The 15,191-nt window shown below is 49.1% G+C and overlaps 1 protein-coding gene across 1 annotated transcript in view; it reads left to right on the forward strand.

Annotated features, from left to right (window-relative positions):
• Positions 1-15,191, forward strand: part of ANTXR1 (ANTXR cell adhesion molecule 1) — a 106,236-nt gene that overhangs the window by 54,558 nt on the left and 36,487 nt on the right. The window contains exons 13-14 of the mRNA XM_064637742.1: positions 681-776; positions 11,283-11,324. Of these exons, the coding sequence (XP_064493812.1) occupies positions 681-776; positions 11,283-11,324 (138 nt within the window). The remainder of the gene's footprint in view (positions 1-680; positions 777-11,282; positions 11,325-15,191) is intronic.

A 15,191-nucleotide genomic window follows, 5' to 3' on the forward strand; every position in this document is an offset into this window, starting at 1 on the left:
ACTTTAATGCCAACATCACTTTAGAGTTTGTACTGCAAGAGGGGAAAAGAGTTGCAAAGAAGGAGAATGTTTAAACCACGGTGAAACATTGCCCAGAGAGGTTGGATGGATGAATGTCTCATCCCTGGAAATGTTCAAGGCCAGGTTGTCTCATCCCTGGAAATGTTCAAGGCCAGGTTAGACAGGGCTTGGAGCAACCTGGGCTAGTGGAAGATGTCCCTGCCCATGGCAGGGGGTGGAATGAGATGAGCTTTAAGGTCCCTCCCAACACAAAGCACTCCATGATTCCATGATTGTGTTGTGAGCTCCTTTTTAAACCTTTTTTCAGTCTTCACAGTACTCTGATGAATGTTACATTAGTTTTAATCTGAACTGAACTAAATGTTTTATGTGACTGGGAGGTTCAGAAAATCAAGGCAAAATCCATGAAGTGAAGGAGAGCTCTGGGTCTCGTTGCAGTGAGGTGGGGGGAGGGACAGGTGCCACATTTGATGTGTGAGGAGAGAGCAAAACTGCATTTTGTCTGACAAATAAATGGAGTATGGCATTGGTAATTATCGTCATTAGAATGACAATAAATGGAGAGTGGGATGTCCCTGGAAGCAGGGTGCACAGGGGGGTACCTTGGAGAGGCAGTTCTGTGTTAGTGCTGCTCACACACTCTGGTGTTTCTCTTCCAGTCCGATGGGACCATCCTGGCCATCGCCTTGTTGATCCTCTTCCTCCTGCTGGCCTTGGCTCTGCTCTGGTGGTTCTGGCCTCTCTGCTGCACTGTGGTAAGTGACAGAAATCATCATCAGAAAACAGCAATTCAGTGTTGCCTGAATGTAACAAATGTGGGGGAAGGGGACAAAGTTTTCCACAGGATGGGGCAGCATTTCTTCCACCACTGGCACTGCTTTGGGCTTCTGTTCCATCTGCCCAGCCTCTGGATCACATCCATGGAACAGCAATGCTGCCAACATCCAGGCCTTGTCAGGAGCCTCTCAGTCATAAATATTGGTCACAAAATGGAAAGGGTTTGCAGAAGTGTATTCCTTGCCATGCCTGTTGGGGAGGAAGGGCTCTTCTGCATTGTCTAACCCCGGTGTTGGTATCTCCATGCTGGAGGGCTCCTATGGAAGGGCATGGCCAGCCCAGGCTGCAGTCCTTGTTCTGCCTCAGGTGCAAGGAAAAGGCATTTCTAATGTGGAAATTTTTGCAAGATGAACTTTGTTTCCTGACCCACTATGGCTGGAAAGCACTTTGAAACACCCAAGTGACAGTTCCAGTGGAAGTACAACTGTGCTTCACTGAGAGTTATCTCCAGGCTCTTTCACAGAAGTTAAAAAGCACAATCACAGGGTTAATACCTTAAAAAGACAGAGGGAAATCAAGATAGAACAGAGGAGAAGGAAGAGGTCAAGGGAGGCAAAAAGGAAATCACAGGACTCGAGACGTGCCCTGGTGTTTGTCTGCAAGGACCTGTCCTAGCACTGTCCATCCCTGCTGATCATTCCCTGGCACTCTGAGGATCAGGGCAAGGATCCTGATTATTGGGGAACACACAATACAGGGAAGCTCTGCTGCTGCTCTGGGTCTTGTTTGTGCTGCAAATATAGAACAAGAATTAGAGATGTAGAAATGTCAGCAGAATTGGACTCCTGTTTTGGTGAGTGGCTGCGTGGAACGATTCAGATGCTGCTTTTCAGGCTGCCCAAACTGGCTCAAGTTGCTGGGTCACCATCATTATTCTTGATTTCAAATGACATACCAGAGTTGTAAATTTGTACCATGTTGTACCAAACCTGCAATCCAGTCCTGAGAGCTTTGGAGGCAAAGTGAAGGATGAGTCTTTGTGTTGAGATGAATTTACCCAGAACAAGGATGGAAATCTCGCAGGAAAAATCTTCGTTGTCTATTTCTGTTCCTGGCTGGAAATGCTGGGGATAAAACGCTTCTTTTCACAGTAGTTTGGCACCTCTATCCTGAGAAGAAAACCAGAATGGAAAAAATATTTATTTGGACTTTCAGAACAATAAAAAAAGATTGGTTCTAAATTTGGCCAAAGCATTAACAGCGTGGTAGGTTGCTCAAAGTTATTTGTCTAAACTAGATGGCACATTCCCAGAGGAACTGGGCCAATTCCTTTGTTGGCACATCTGCATGGAAGTCAGTGGAGATGTGCCCTGTACAGATGTTTGCACTGGAGCAGAACTGGGGGGATAGAGAGGAAAGACTCTCAGTGACACTGCTGGGTTGAGGTTCTGTTACAGGAGAAAGGTGAAGCTGATGAGAAAAAGGCACAAATAAAAGCAGCAGTGCAGGGGACATGGAGCTGTGCACTGGGAGGGCAGTGTGGGTCTGCTGGGTGAAACAGTGTGAGGACAGTGGTTGTGAAGTGTAAAAATACAGCCCAGATAAGCAAGGTGGGCCAGCAGAGAGAGGCAGTCTCTGTCCACATGAAACTTTATAAACTTAATGTTTTCCAGATTTAAATCCTGTACTTAAAAAATTTGTTGCAGATAAAAGCTTTTCCTCACTCTCCTCCTTTACCTCCCACATTCCCTCTTAGCAGGGTCTGCGAGTGGGGACTATCTCACTGATGGTTTCCAAGTGTAAGTCAAACACATCCCTGTAGCTGTTGGAAAGATTTTCCTCCAAGAGCCTGGATGAAATCTCTTCCACCTCTCCAGGGGGTAGCCCGGTGTGTTTGGCAGCAGATCAGCAGCTGAGATACCTCACTGTGTATTGCTCACCCAAAAACTCTGTGAAATTAAAGATAAGCCCGTGGAGGAGAGCCCAGCCTGTCTGGGGTGTGCAGAGAGGGAGCCCAGCAGAGCTCTGGCCTGGTTTGGAAGTGGCACAGGAAGGAATGCAGTTGTCAGGAGTGAATTAAGGGCAGAGGAACTGGCTTGCACAAGAGACCAGAGGCATCAGCACTAACCTCGAATAACCAAACCGCAGAGCCGGAGCCATCGCCGTGGATCCCAGCCCGGGGATGTTTGGAGATAACTGGGGATGTGTCCAGGGGAAGAAGGAAAAAAACAACAAACTCTTCTCTTACCAAGTATAAATTTGTTTCTGAGTGACAAGCACATTTCTAAACCCTGAAATTCCTCTTGGCATGCTTTTTAATTAAATAGGAGTCATTATTATCCGGCAGTTCTTCAGGAAAGACACCAAGCCAGCTTTATCCCTGGAGTAAATGGACTGAAGTCAATAGACTCACTCTGGAGGTTTATCTGGAACCCAGTATCTCCTTGGCACTCACCCATAAAGGAATGCTGTTTCCAAATGTATCCAAGTTTATTGGTCTCAGAAGGATTCTGGGATGAAGTCTGGAATTTACCACTCGGTTTACAGTAGAGGCAATTGTTGCCTGGTGGCTCAGAACAATAATAACTCTTTGCTGTGCCTGATACCAGCACAGGCAAAATTACCCTGGATACCTGTGGGGGATATTACAAAAGCATGGGAGGCACGAACCTTTCCGAAGGTTCCGGGAGGTTTGTTCAACAACAGAAAACAAAGAACTAATTCTGCTGCCCTGACATTCCCACCACTGGACTCCTTACAGGAATGGTGGCCAGTACACAGACATCTGGAATGGGGTGACCCCACTCCTCCTGAGCTGAGCAGTTCTGGGGAACAGCAGACACCACATCCCGGCCTCCCTGAGTTAGGGGTTGTCTTCCCATTCCTCCTCCTTCCTGAGCACAGCACGACCTGGAGGAGTCCAACACCCCCAGCAGTAACTGTGTGTGCAAGGGGCTGTTCAGGTGCCCGAGGGTGGAATTGTTCTGGGTAGGAGGCCAACATAAGCCTCAGGTTTAATGTTGCTGTAAACCAAGTAGATTTTAATGTAGATGTAAGCCAAAGAGATAATGAGCCTCCAAAACTATCTCAGGGAGGATTTGCAGGCACATTGTTAGATTGGCTTGGAAATAGAGCTGGTTGAAGTGTTTGGATGTATAGTGAAGGTATAATTGATACAATACTGGAAGGCTGCTCTGTGCTGGGATGGTTTCCCTGTGCTGGGATGGTTTCCCTGTGCTGGGATAGGCTCCCTGTGCTGACATGCAGCACCACACTGAGCACGTGTCCCACATGGACATGGGTCCTGGCAGGATGAGGGAGCTGTTTGGGCCATGCTTTGCACCTTTGCAAAGGTTAGCCCTGGATCAGGTGGAGGGATGGCCACAGCCAGCCTGGCCCAGCCTTGGGCTGGAGCTCAGTGAGGGCACTCCAGGGGTGGGAGTGGAATTATCTCCCAGGGGCAGCTGAGACTGAGACTTTTCCCCACGTGCATCTTCCCACATGGCTGTACATCACATCTCCTCATGGGTTTAGGAAGTAAACACGTGTCTCTGCCTCCCTTCTGCAGCCATCCAGGGTGGCCTGAGTGGGAGGACACGAGGCTGGGCTGTGTTAGTTGCCCCTGCAGAAAATCTGCCCCATCTCCCTCCTTTTCCCACTGCAGCCATTTTAAATGCAGGGGTGTGGCTGGCAGATAAATGAGGTGTTGGTATTTAAGCATCTAACACCAGTTTTAACTTTAAAGCTGTTTTCTGGAAGGAAGCATGGAAGAACCCAGCAATCTGTTTGGCTCTCAGTCTGTACTGCAGCTGACCAGAAGTTTTGGAAACAAAGAGCTGGATGGAGAAAATACAGAAAATATAGATTAAAACCACATGAAAATCATGGCTAAACTGGAGGAAGAGGAGGGGAGGAAATGCATAGGCTCTACAGCAACCCTAAAGAGCCATAAAATGACATGGTCCTTGTTGGCTGGATGGAGATTCCCTGCGAGGGGCCACGTGCTCCGTCCCCACCCGCTCCCATGTGCACACAGGGCACAGCTCTGCTGCAGGATGATGATGTGGGAGAAGGGAGCACAGGATCATGAATCATCTGCAACATTACTGAGACAAACCAAGCAAAAGAGAAAGCAGAAGTGTGAAGGCAGAGATTGTTTGTGAGCCCTGCAGGCCCTGCCTCTGGGCTGGCTCTGGGCTGTCCAGGTGAGCACCCACCTGAGCAGGGAGTGTCCCACATTCTACACCTGGAATCACTGGATTTACTGGAGATAACTGTTGTGTGGAACATTCAGGGTCTGGATCCACACACACTGCCAGGAATGAGCATCTCCATTTACTGCCCAAACCCTTGGAGGCAGTGCTGCTGTGGCAGGTTTAAGGCAGTGTAAAAAACACCCTGACTCTGCTGGGCACAAAGGGCAGCAGGAGGATGAGGATGGTCTTATGGATCACACAGAGTACCCAGGGCAGTTCAGTGCTGCTCTCAGGCTCCTGTCAGTCAGATCAGAGTGGTTGGCATATGGATATAACACTCAATAAGTGGTTGTGTTTAAACAGGCTGGCACTGATCCCCGAAAGAACCCAGCAAAGTGCCTGGGCTGATGCCACCAGCTCTACAGCAGCCCAGGTGGAGACGTGGGCTGGTGGAACAGTGTGGGGGCCAGGCACTGAACTGAGGTGCCTTGATGTGTCCTTACCAAAAAGCTCAATCCATATTCTCCAAAGTGCCCCTCAGTTGTGGAGCGTCCAAACTGAAAGATGTTCATGGAGTTGCCGTTTTGGAAAGCGCCCTCTGAGGCTGGGAAGGCCTTCAGATGCTGTGCCCAGACTTCAGATTCCCAGACAATTCCCTTGCTGATGTGTTTCCTTGAGGCCAGATCCAGAGGCCAGTGATGTTAATCCTGCCCAGGTTCAGCAGCCCCTGTTCCAGACCACAGCAGGTCCTTCAGCAGGGCAGGCACTGCTGAGCTCTGCCCTGGGCCTGCATGGCAAGTAATTCACTCCATAAAAACCACTTCTGCCTTTGTTTGCTTTCCCTGACCACCTCTCACCTCTTCCAAAGAAAGCTGGCTCAGCTCAGCTGAGGAGGAATAGCTCCTTAGGACGTGGTCTTACTAAACCAGAATATTCCCCAGGATCAGTGAGGGAGAGCAAGGGCTCCTGGGCAAGGCTGGAAGAGGCCATGGGGGGATTCTTCAGCCCAGAAAAGGAATTTCATTTATATAGTCTTCCAAAGAAAGTGGGTCAGACACTTGGAGCACACCCCAGTGGTTCTGGCCTGGTTTATCTGTGAGTGGAATAGCCCAGGAAAAGGAACAACCTTTGCAGACATTGCATTTTTAATGTGCATTCCCTGGACAACTCCATGCCCACCCCACGCAGCTGCAAACAGTACCAGGGTTAATAAATGGAGGCTTTTCCCCTCCACAATGTCTTGTCTTTCATCAGTGGATGATTTTGACATTTCATGTCCTGTACTGAACTTGGTTTGTGCACTTCACCTCCAAATCTTAAGCATGAAACAGCCTTTTCTTACAGTTTTAATGAGTTAAAATTGGGATTTCTGGATCTGCTCCCAGGCTGACAAGAGAGGTGAACTTAAAAGGATGAGTTAGCTTTCCAATGGACTTCTCTTACCTCTTGTATGTCTAGAAAGAAGGTTGCATTATATTGCAGATGAAGAAACTAGGACAGGCTCCTGCTTGTATTAGCTTGGAAGTGAAGACCAAATCTCCAAGGATTAGAATACTCAGAAGACACAGCAGACATGGCAGAAATAAAAAGGAAATGTTCCTCTACCCAACTCATACCTCAACTATGAAACTGTCACAGGACTGAGAGGTCAAAACTATAAATATGAAAGGAGAAAAAATAAAGATGAGTCAGATGGGTCAGAGTTAATGCTATTAAAAATCCCTGTTTATTAGGACAGCAAAAATACACATTCTGTGGTTTGCAGAAGAGTGAAGGTAAATAAGGACAAAATGATCTGCTCAGTTAAACTGTATACTCCCTTCCCAAATTTTAGTCCTAATTAGAGGCAAAGTCCTTTATTTCTTATTTTGTACTGTTTGCTTCATTTTAAATGATGATCTGTTCCATCCTAAAGCTTCACTGACAAGAAACATATTGCCCCTATTTATCATCTGAAACTCCAGGGACAGTAACTGCGTGTGTGATTGCTGGACAGTGTGAGCTGGTGGAGATTTCTGGGCTCCCAGGATGGAAAACATCCTAGACACATTCCTGGAATATGCAAACTTTGGATTCAACATGTGCTCTCTTATGCCTGAATGGCTACAGAAATTTCAGGGCAACAGAAAATTCATCCTCTCCAATGCTTTTAACCTTCCAGGAGGTGGCTGATAGCATTCCTCTGCTTTGACACTGGGTTATCCATCAGAAACAGCTGCTTCTCCATGGATCTGAGGCATGGGGTGGCTCAGCTAACAGAGACCTGTGTCAGTCACATGAGTGTTGGGATCTGTGAGGAAAGGCAAAGAATTACTTCACTGTCCTCCATTTTCACAGCTCAGGGTGTAGAAGTGCTGCAACTGCTCTTGAAGTTCCTTCCTCTGCCATGAAAAGCCAAAGGCCAACCCCTCCAGCCCACAGGCCTTTCCTGCCTGGGAAGGAAAGACCACATTGCAAGGTTTTTCCAGCATGGGGATGATGGGGAACCCCTCAGGTGCTCCTCACCTGGTGAGGAAACACGGGGCTGGACAATCACGTTCTTCCAAAGCCAGGGGCAGGAGATGCAGTTGCACAGCAATCACAGAGATGGCTTGGGGTTATCAAAACAGCTGAAGAACACATGAACAAACACTCCAGCCTTGCCAAGCCAAACTCCCCAGAGCTGTGCTTGGCCAGGCCCTCTCCCAGCTGAACGCCTTCAGCAGGGCCCTGGGTGTCAGCTGGAGGCCAGAGGGGCAGCCAGAGCAGAGCGAGGTGGCCTTGCAGGCTGTGTCCTCACGGGGGCCCTGCCATGGCCTTTCCTCTCTTGTCCTTGGGCTCTTGTTTCTGTTTGTGCCACAGGAGCAGGGGGTTGGGGCTCCTCTGGGACCTCGTTATTCCCCCCGGCTCTTGCTTTGCCCACTTGTGTGGGATGGCACCAACATCCCCTTTGCTTCACTGTCTTCAGTGCCCCAGGATGAGGGTCTCAGTGTCCCAGGATGAGGGTCTCAGTGTCCTGGGATAAGGGTCTCAGTGCCCCAGGATGAGGATCCCAGTATCCCAGGATAAGGGTCTCAGTGTCCTGGGATAAGGGTCTCAGTATCCCGGGATAAGGGTCTCATGCACATTCAACTGTAACTGTAAGAATCCAAAAGGGAGAAGGAGAAGATTTGTGCTGTTTGGAGAACAAAATCCTCTCCTGACCTGGGCAGGGAGACAGAAATGGTATTTTTTTGTGAGGCTTGACCTTCGAGAGGTTGTACAGGCTCAAAGGCCCAGAGGACTGAACTCTTTCCGTCTCCAGACGTGTCCAAATGAACCAATCCACGTTGCCAACTTACGGGGTGTTCAGTTACTCTTAGAAGTGCAAAGCACTGAAAAATTGAAGGAATTTCTTTTTTTTTTCCCTCTTGGCCTGTGATAGAAAACACTTGATCTGTTTACAGAAGTCAGTTTGCGTGTACGTGTCCGCATATGTTATGAGAAGGAATGCAAACGTATGGAAAACAGCCATCCCTCATTTCTAAGCCTGTAATCTCCAGAGTTTCCAGTGATACTGGCTGAGAAGTTGTGTTTGGATGCTTAGCTGAACCAAATGTGTTGGATGGATTATCCTGATGTTTCGTGCCAATGCAAATGAGAGAAACTCCACTGGAACCCACGATGTTCCACCAGAGCAGGGAATGCTCCAGGAGGGAATGAGGCCACTTCCAGCAGGTACATTTTGGATCAGATATCTGAAGTTTCTCAGCATCCAGTGGGTTTGGATTCAGGGCTTTGGTTCAAAAGGAGGTCTCTTGACAAGTGAGTGCTGTGTGTGTTGGTGCATTGCACACTCTGGGTCAGTGTTTAGTGTATCAAGAACCATGTAAGAAATTATGTTGTCTCCATCTTACTCCAAGGAGCAGCACTCTGAGGAAACCATGCTGATACCCAAGATTTCCTTTCCACAGAGTAGTGCTGTGATGAAGACAAGTTTCCATCCAGTTTTCACAGAATCACAGGATCAGTTAGGTTGGAAAAGACTTCTGAGATGAAGTCCAACCCTTGAGCAAACACTACCTTGTCCCCCAGCCCAGAGCACTGAGTGCCACGTCCAGTATTTCTTTGAACATCTCCAGGGATGAGGACTCCAATGCCTCCCTGGGCAGCCCCTTCCAATGCCTGAACACCCTTTTTCTGAAGAAATTCTTCCTGATGTCCAACCTAAACCTCCCCTGGTGCAGCTTAAGACTGTGTCGTCTTGTCCTGTTGTTGATTGCCTGGGAGAAGAGGCCGACCCCCACCAGGCTATAACCTCCCTCAGGGTGGTTGTAAAGTGTGAGAAGGTCCCCCCTGAGCCTCCTTTTCTCCAGGCTGAGCCCCCCCAGCTCCCTCAACTGCTCCTGGTGCTCCAGATCCTTCGCCAGCTCTGTTCCCTTCCCTGGATCACGCTCCAGCCCCTCAATGTCCTTCCTGAGTTGTGGGACTCACTGAGGGGCACACTGCAGCCACTTTCCATCCACTTTTCATCATTTTTCATCATTTTCATCACTTTTCATAATTTTCATCACTTTCATCGTTTCTGTCCTGCCCGAGAACAGGAATTTCAGGCTGGGCAGAGAGATGGATGCTGTACAGACACTCCCCAGCTCTGCTGGTCAGTCCCAGCTCTCGGAGCCATCCCCTCTCTACCTCCCTACCGGGGCCTGTGGGGGCACAGCCACGTCTGACCCCAGTCCTGCTGTGCTCCCAACACACTCCTCACGTGTCATTCCAGGCTTCCACATGTGCTCTGTGCTTCTGTGCACACAAAGCTGACTCCTAAAGCACGAAGACTCTTTAGCAAGAGTTTCCCCGGGGTGTTGTAGGCCACCAAAAATAAAAGCTCTGTGGCCCAGGAGGAGGCAGAGGCAGAGCTCTACACCCACCACTGCTCTGGGCTGGGACACAAACTACTCCAGCCCCATCTCTCCTGCCAGAGGCACATGCTCTTCATTAAGGGCCACATTGCATGACTCGGGCTTTGCAGAGGAAAATAAAACCAGTGAGCTCATCTGAGCAGGAAAAACACAAGTGAGAGGCATTGCTGTAAATATTTATATCTTCAGGACCTTTAATGTGATTGTCATTTTCCCTTTCTGCATTTAAACAGCCCGGCTGTTGTCGTTGGGGGCTGTGTCTCTTTCTGAGGGGTGATTTTGGAGCCCACACGTGTCCACCCTGTGCCTGGGCAGCCTCTGCCCCAACAGCCCGTCCTGGAGCTGGGGACACTCTGGCACCTCCGGAGCACAGCCCCCGACACATCTGCCTCATGGGCTGGTGTGTGCAGGAGGAGCCACATGGACATAAAACGCAGGCACAGATCCCCCGGGGCACTGCCGTGCCTGGCGGGGCTGGGCGGGCAGGGGCTGGGCTCTGGGGTCCCGTGGGAGGGAGAGGGGCCTGACGTGCCTGTGTGCGACTGTTCCCGCTGGAAGGGCCTCTGTTGCTCTTGGATGGAGGGCTCTGGGAACAGCCAACTGCCTGCAGAGCCCTGGATGCAAACTTTCTGCATGAAATAATAACCTCACGCCCACATCAACTGAAATGGTTTCTATGGAGAATATCCTGGACCAGTCCACAACCTCATCCTGCTTCTCTATTAGAAACCCTTGGAGAGCCTCAAATATATATATATTTATATTTTTTTAAAGCTTACGACAGTGATTTTATTAACCTGATAATGTGAAAAGCATGAATGTGAAGAGCATGAGGTGGCACAGCCTTCTGGAATGAAGAAGAAAGAATAGCCTGGGAGACAGGCTGGGGGTTTTCACTGCTTTGCAGTGTCTCCAGGGCATTTTACTTCATCTTGGTTTCACTTTCCAGCCTTTGTTCAGACTGTAAATTATTTGAGGCAGGATTTGTACACGTGTGCAGAGTCCAGTAGAAGGAGATGCTGATTTTAGTGTGCTTGTTCAGGTGAAACATCAACTGTTGTGTGTTGCTTAGAGCCACCACTGACTGTGGCAACTCCTGGGATTAGGAGGCTGGAGGGTCAAGGATGTAAGGCTCTGAATTTGCTGTTACCTCACTGAGGGAGCAAGGTGATTCTGGAGCTGTAACCAGGAATGTCTCCATGGCAGGGCTTTGGGACACCTGCCTCCCCTCCTACTCTCAGTGACAGTGACTCCAGGAGCACCCCCAGCCACCCTGTGATCACACACTTCACAGATGTTCCCAGCAGCATATCCTGTGGTTTTCTCTTTTGCATTTCTTGGAGACATTTGAATTGTGCTAAAGAACAAAGTATAAATTCACTATTCTGTTTCTTTTTGATCTTTGTAGATCATCAAAGAGCCTCCCCCACCTCCGGCAGAAGACAGTGAGGTGAGTAACTCTGCCACCTGATCTGCTCAGTGTTTGGGACAAGGTTTGCTCAGGGTCCCCCCAAAAGGTAGATCTGTGTGTGCAGGACCTCCCCTGAGCAGGCAGTGGGGGAGGACAGGGGCAGACAACACCTCACTGGAACAGCACCAGAGTCGGGCTGTGACTCACAGAAGGGACAACCCTTAAGCCTGTGTTTAACTTTGAAGTTAATGGAACCTAAACATGTGTTTAACTGCCTTCCTGGAATGGCACAGTAATGATTTTGGTGGTTTAGGATATATAACCACTCCTGGCAGCTGATCCCTTGGGCCACAGTTGCTGTGAGTGAAGGCAGCTCGTGGTCCTTGCAATGTGTCTGAAGACAGTGGAGCAGATTCTGAGCAGATGTAAAACCCCACTAAAATCATCTTGATGGCAGAAGAGCTGCACTAGCCAGGGAAGTTTTAATGGAGAATAATCAACAAATGGTAAATCAATATTAAAAATTCCATCTTAATTCTGCCTATGATTTCCAGACGAATCCAGGCACAAATGGTTAAAGCTGTGTCACCATTACTTAATCAGCAGACTGTGCCCAGAAACATGCCCAGTTTTCCATCTGCTCTTTCTCTGTCCTCCTGCTTCCAGCACGCAATGAGTCTCTGCTTTGCTCCCGCTGTTTTCCACATGGGATCTCACTGCAGTCCCTGGGCTCTGTGCAGGGAGCACTGGTGGCCATGGGAGTTTTTCCAGTGACTTCACTGGGGTTTGGATCAGTTCCTCTTAGCTATGCAAGTAAAACTGGCCTTAGATCTGTGCTCAGAGTGATTTGGTTGGTTGGTTTGCCTCGTTCTCTGCATCTGGAGACAAATCCATTGCCTGCTTCAGCTTGTGAGTGGAAAAGCTTCCGAAATGGTGCTCTCTGCTCTCCATGCAGTCTGGCCCAGGGAGTGTGGTCTGAGCCAAGGCACACAGACACCCTGAAAGCTCAGTCCTCTGCAGGCCCGTGGGGCTGGAATCCTTTTCCCTGCACTGGGCACAGAGGAATCATTCAGGGCAGCACTGGAACCTCCACCTTGGTGGCACTTGCCCCCTTCAAAACAGGCCTGAAGTAAAATTTTAAATCAGATCATTTGTGAAGCCAAGGGGGATTTGCATTTGGCCCCAGTGCTCCCCATGCCTCCCTCTACAGGCATCTGGCCTGTTCTCCTGAGCAGACATTTGTTTGGGCTGTATGAAAATCCACCAGCTTTGTCAGCTTCTGTCCTCTGAATGAACAGGGAAATATTAACCTAAAATTGCACATGGCTTTGTTCTGCATCACACATGCCTCCAAGCCAAGGGATTCAGTTGCTGAAATTAATTAAAATACATCATTCTGGAATGCTGGCTCCCTGGCCAAGGAGTGGAAGGGGAAGTTACATCCCTGTGCTCAGAGGGAAGTCGTGCGTCACCTCAAGGAAGCCTTTTGTCAAAGCAGCAAGTGCTGCAAATGAGAGCAGTTGCTGCAGAATAAACTCTTTGCAGCAGAGAGCTTTAAATTCAACTTGTCCAGGCTTTGGTTGTGCCCAGAGAGAGCACTGCCCAGTACCTGAAACATGGCATTAACTAGGACCTGTACTTTACCTGCTGCCTCTTTAATGCAAGAGGGGATCTGTACATTCTTTTGGCTGTTCTGCTCTCTGGGATGGCAGGTTTTGGTTACAACAACCCTGGAATATTTGGGTTGGAAGGGACCCTAAAGATAATCTCATTCCAACCTGCCATGGGCAGGGACACCTTCCACTAGCCCAGGTTGCTCCAAGCCTGTCCAACCTGGCCTTGGACCCTTCCAGGGCTGGGCCATCCATCCATCCAATGTGCCAACATTGTAGGGGCTGCTCTGATGGTGGAATTTCAGCTGTACTTCCCACCAGAGCACATCCCCCAACTCGGTGCTCAGTTATCCTCAAGCCCATCGAACACATTTAGCAGCCAAAGGATTCTTCCAAAGGAAGATGTAGTTCATCCCATTTTAGAAGCTCTTTAGCATCAGAGCAGTGCTCAGAAATCAGTAAGGCTTGAAGCTGGGACTTGTACTGTGTGTTTTTGCCAGACAGAAGAGCTTCCCACTAGTGGAAAAATAGCTGAAGCTCTGAAAAGATGCATTATGTTGGTCCTCTTGGAGACACTGGTCCACAGAATGGGACTGGCAGACGTGTGATGCTTTCACAGAAGGTTGGAGGCTCCAGATTTTCTACTTTGCTCAAAACAAATGGAAGATAGAGTTGGTTTTCTACAATCCAGTTTTCCTCAGGTGATGCAGATGTCCTCTCTCCCTGCAGGGAACCAGCAACTGCTCCTCTCCAGCATGACAGAGGGGTAATCCCTCCAGCAGCAGGGTTACAGGTCCATTGCTTTTCTTCTCCCAAAAGTCTTGGCCAAACAAAAAGACAAGAGGAATTCTTGCATCAGCAGATTTGTTAGCTGAGGCCCACAGGAGGCAAGGAGAATGCATTATCCTGTGACAATGAGGGGAAAGTCGTGCTGCTGTCAGACCAGCCAAGGTTTTACTGAACTCCCTTTTAAAGGCCTTTGGAGACATATTGGAGACACGCTTGCTATTGGTGAAGGAAATCATTATTGGCTACAAACTTCCAATTAATTCATTCAGAAATTGCAAATGTCATCAGCTCACCCCTGAGCTGCTCAGACAGCACGGGATGCTGAGGAGGTGGGGCCCAGAGCAGGACAGATGGTTTCACTTACAGCCAGGAAGGATTGAGTTAATGCCAAGCGGAAGAGGGGAAAGGCTGAGGAGCCAGAGAGCACCTTTCTGGCCTGGGATTAGTCACTGAAGGTGGATCAAAACCACATTCTTCTACTTCCAGTGAATAGGAAAGCTTTTTCTAGCCCTGCTGGAAGAAGACACAACCGCTTTTACTCATGTGTCCCATCACCTTTGGGCTGAGCTTATTGAACAACTCTTGCTCAGCTCAGCCCGGAAATTTTACCACAGGGCCGAAGCTGTTTCTACTACAGCAACACATCTTCTGCATCAAAAAATCCCAACTTGCAGATCTCTGCAGCTTCCAACAGTTCCCTATTCACTACCTGGCCCACAGAAGGATAGACTGACTGCAGGCAGTGCATAAACTGGAGCCCTCCCAAGCATCCCCAGGAGACACCCACTGTCCTCACTGCTGCCCTGCCCTGTGAGCAGAGGCTAAACCACACTGCTGGGCCTGTCCTGGCAGCACTGGTTCCCACAGCAGGGATCAGGGACACAAAGCTCCCTGGCAAAGCCAAGGCAGGGTGTCCAGGTGACCAGAACTTCCCTTTCCTCACCTCTCAGACCCGTTTTTTCTCGTGTGCTCTGTCACCCAAGCTCCACAGTGCCCCAGAGTGTGGCACCAGAGCCAAGCCACCAACCAGCCTGTAATTGGATAATTCTTATGTCTGTTGTCCTCTTACCCACATACAGCAGAGCAAACACACACAAGAAAGTCCTGGAGAGACAGGGCCGTTGTCACTGTGCTGGGAGGCAGCTTGGGAAGGAGGGATTTAACTCGTTCAGCCAAGGGATGAACCCCCCTGTTCAGCTCAATCCACTTTGATTGCTGTGAACTAATTTCTCCCACAACATTCATGAGGCCAGAGAATGACTAAAAGAGATTCATCTGCCTGGGGAGCTGCTTGAACCCTGGTTTGGTTGGAAGGGACCTTAAAGACCATCTCACTCCACCCCTCTGCCCATGGGCAGGAGCACCTTCCACTGGACCAGATTGCTCAATTATTGCTGTTCATTATTCTTTTCTAAACTGTTTTCCTCTCTTTTCCTGGAAAGCCTTGCTGGGGGGGTAGCAAAGCAAGCTCCAGAGAAAGGATCTGCTAGGAATTTTTTGTAGG

This window comes from Pseudopipra pipra, chromosome 28 (assembly GCF_036250125.1).
Source record: "Pseudopipra pipra isolate bDixPip1 chromosome 28, bDixPip1.hap1, whole genome shotgun sequence".
In the NCBI taxonomy this organism is placed as follows: domain Eukaryota; kingdom Metazoa; phylum Chordata; class Aves; order Passeriformes; family Pipridae; genus Pseudopipra; species Pseudopipra pipra.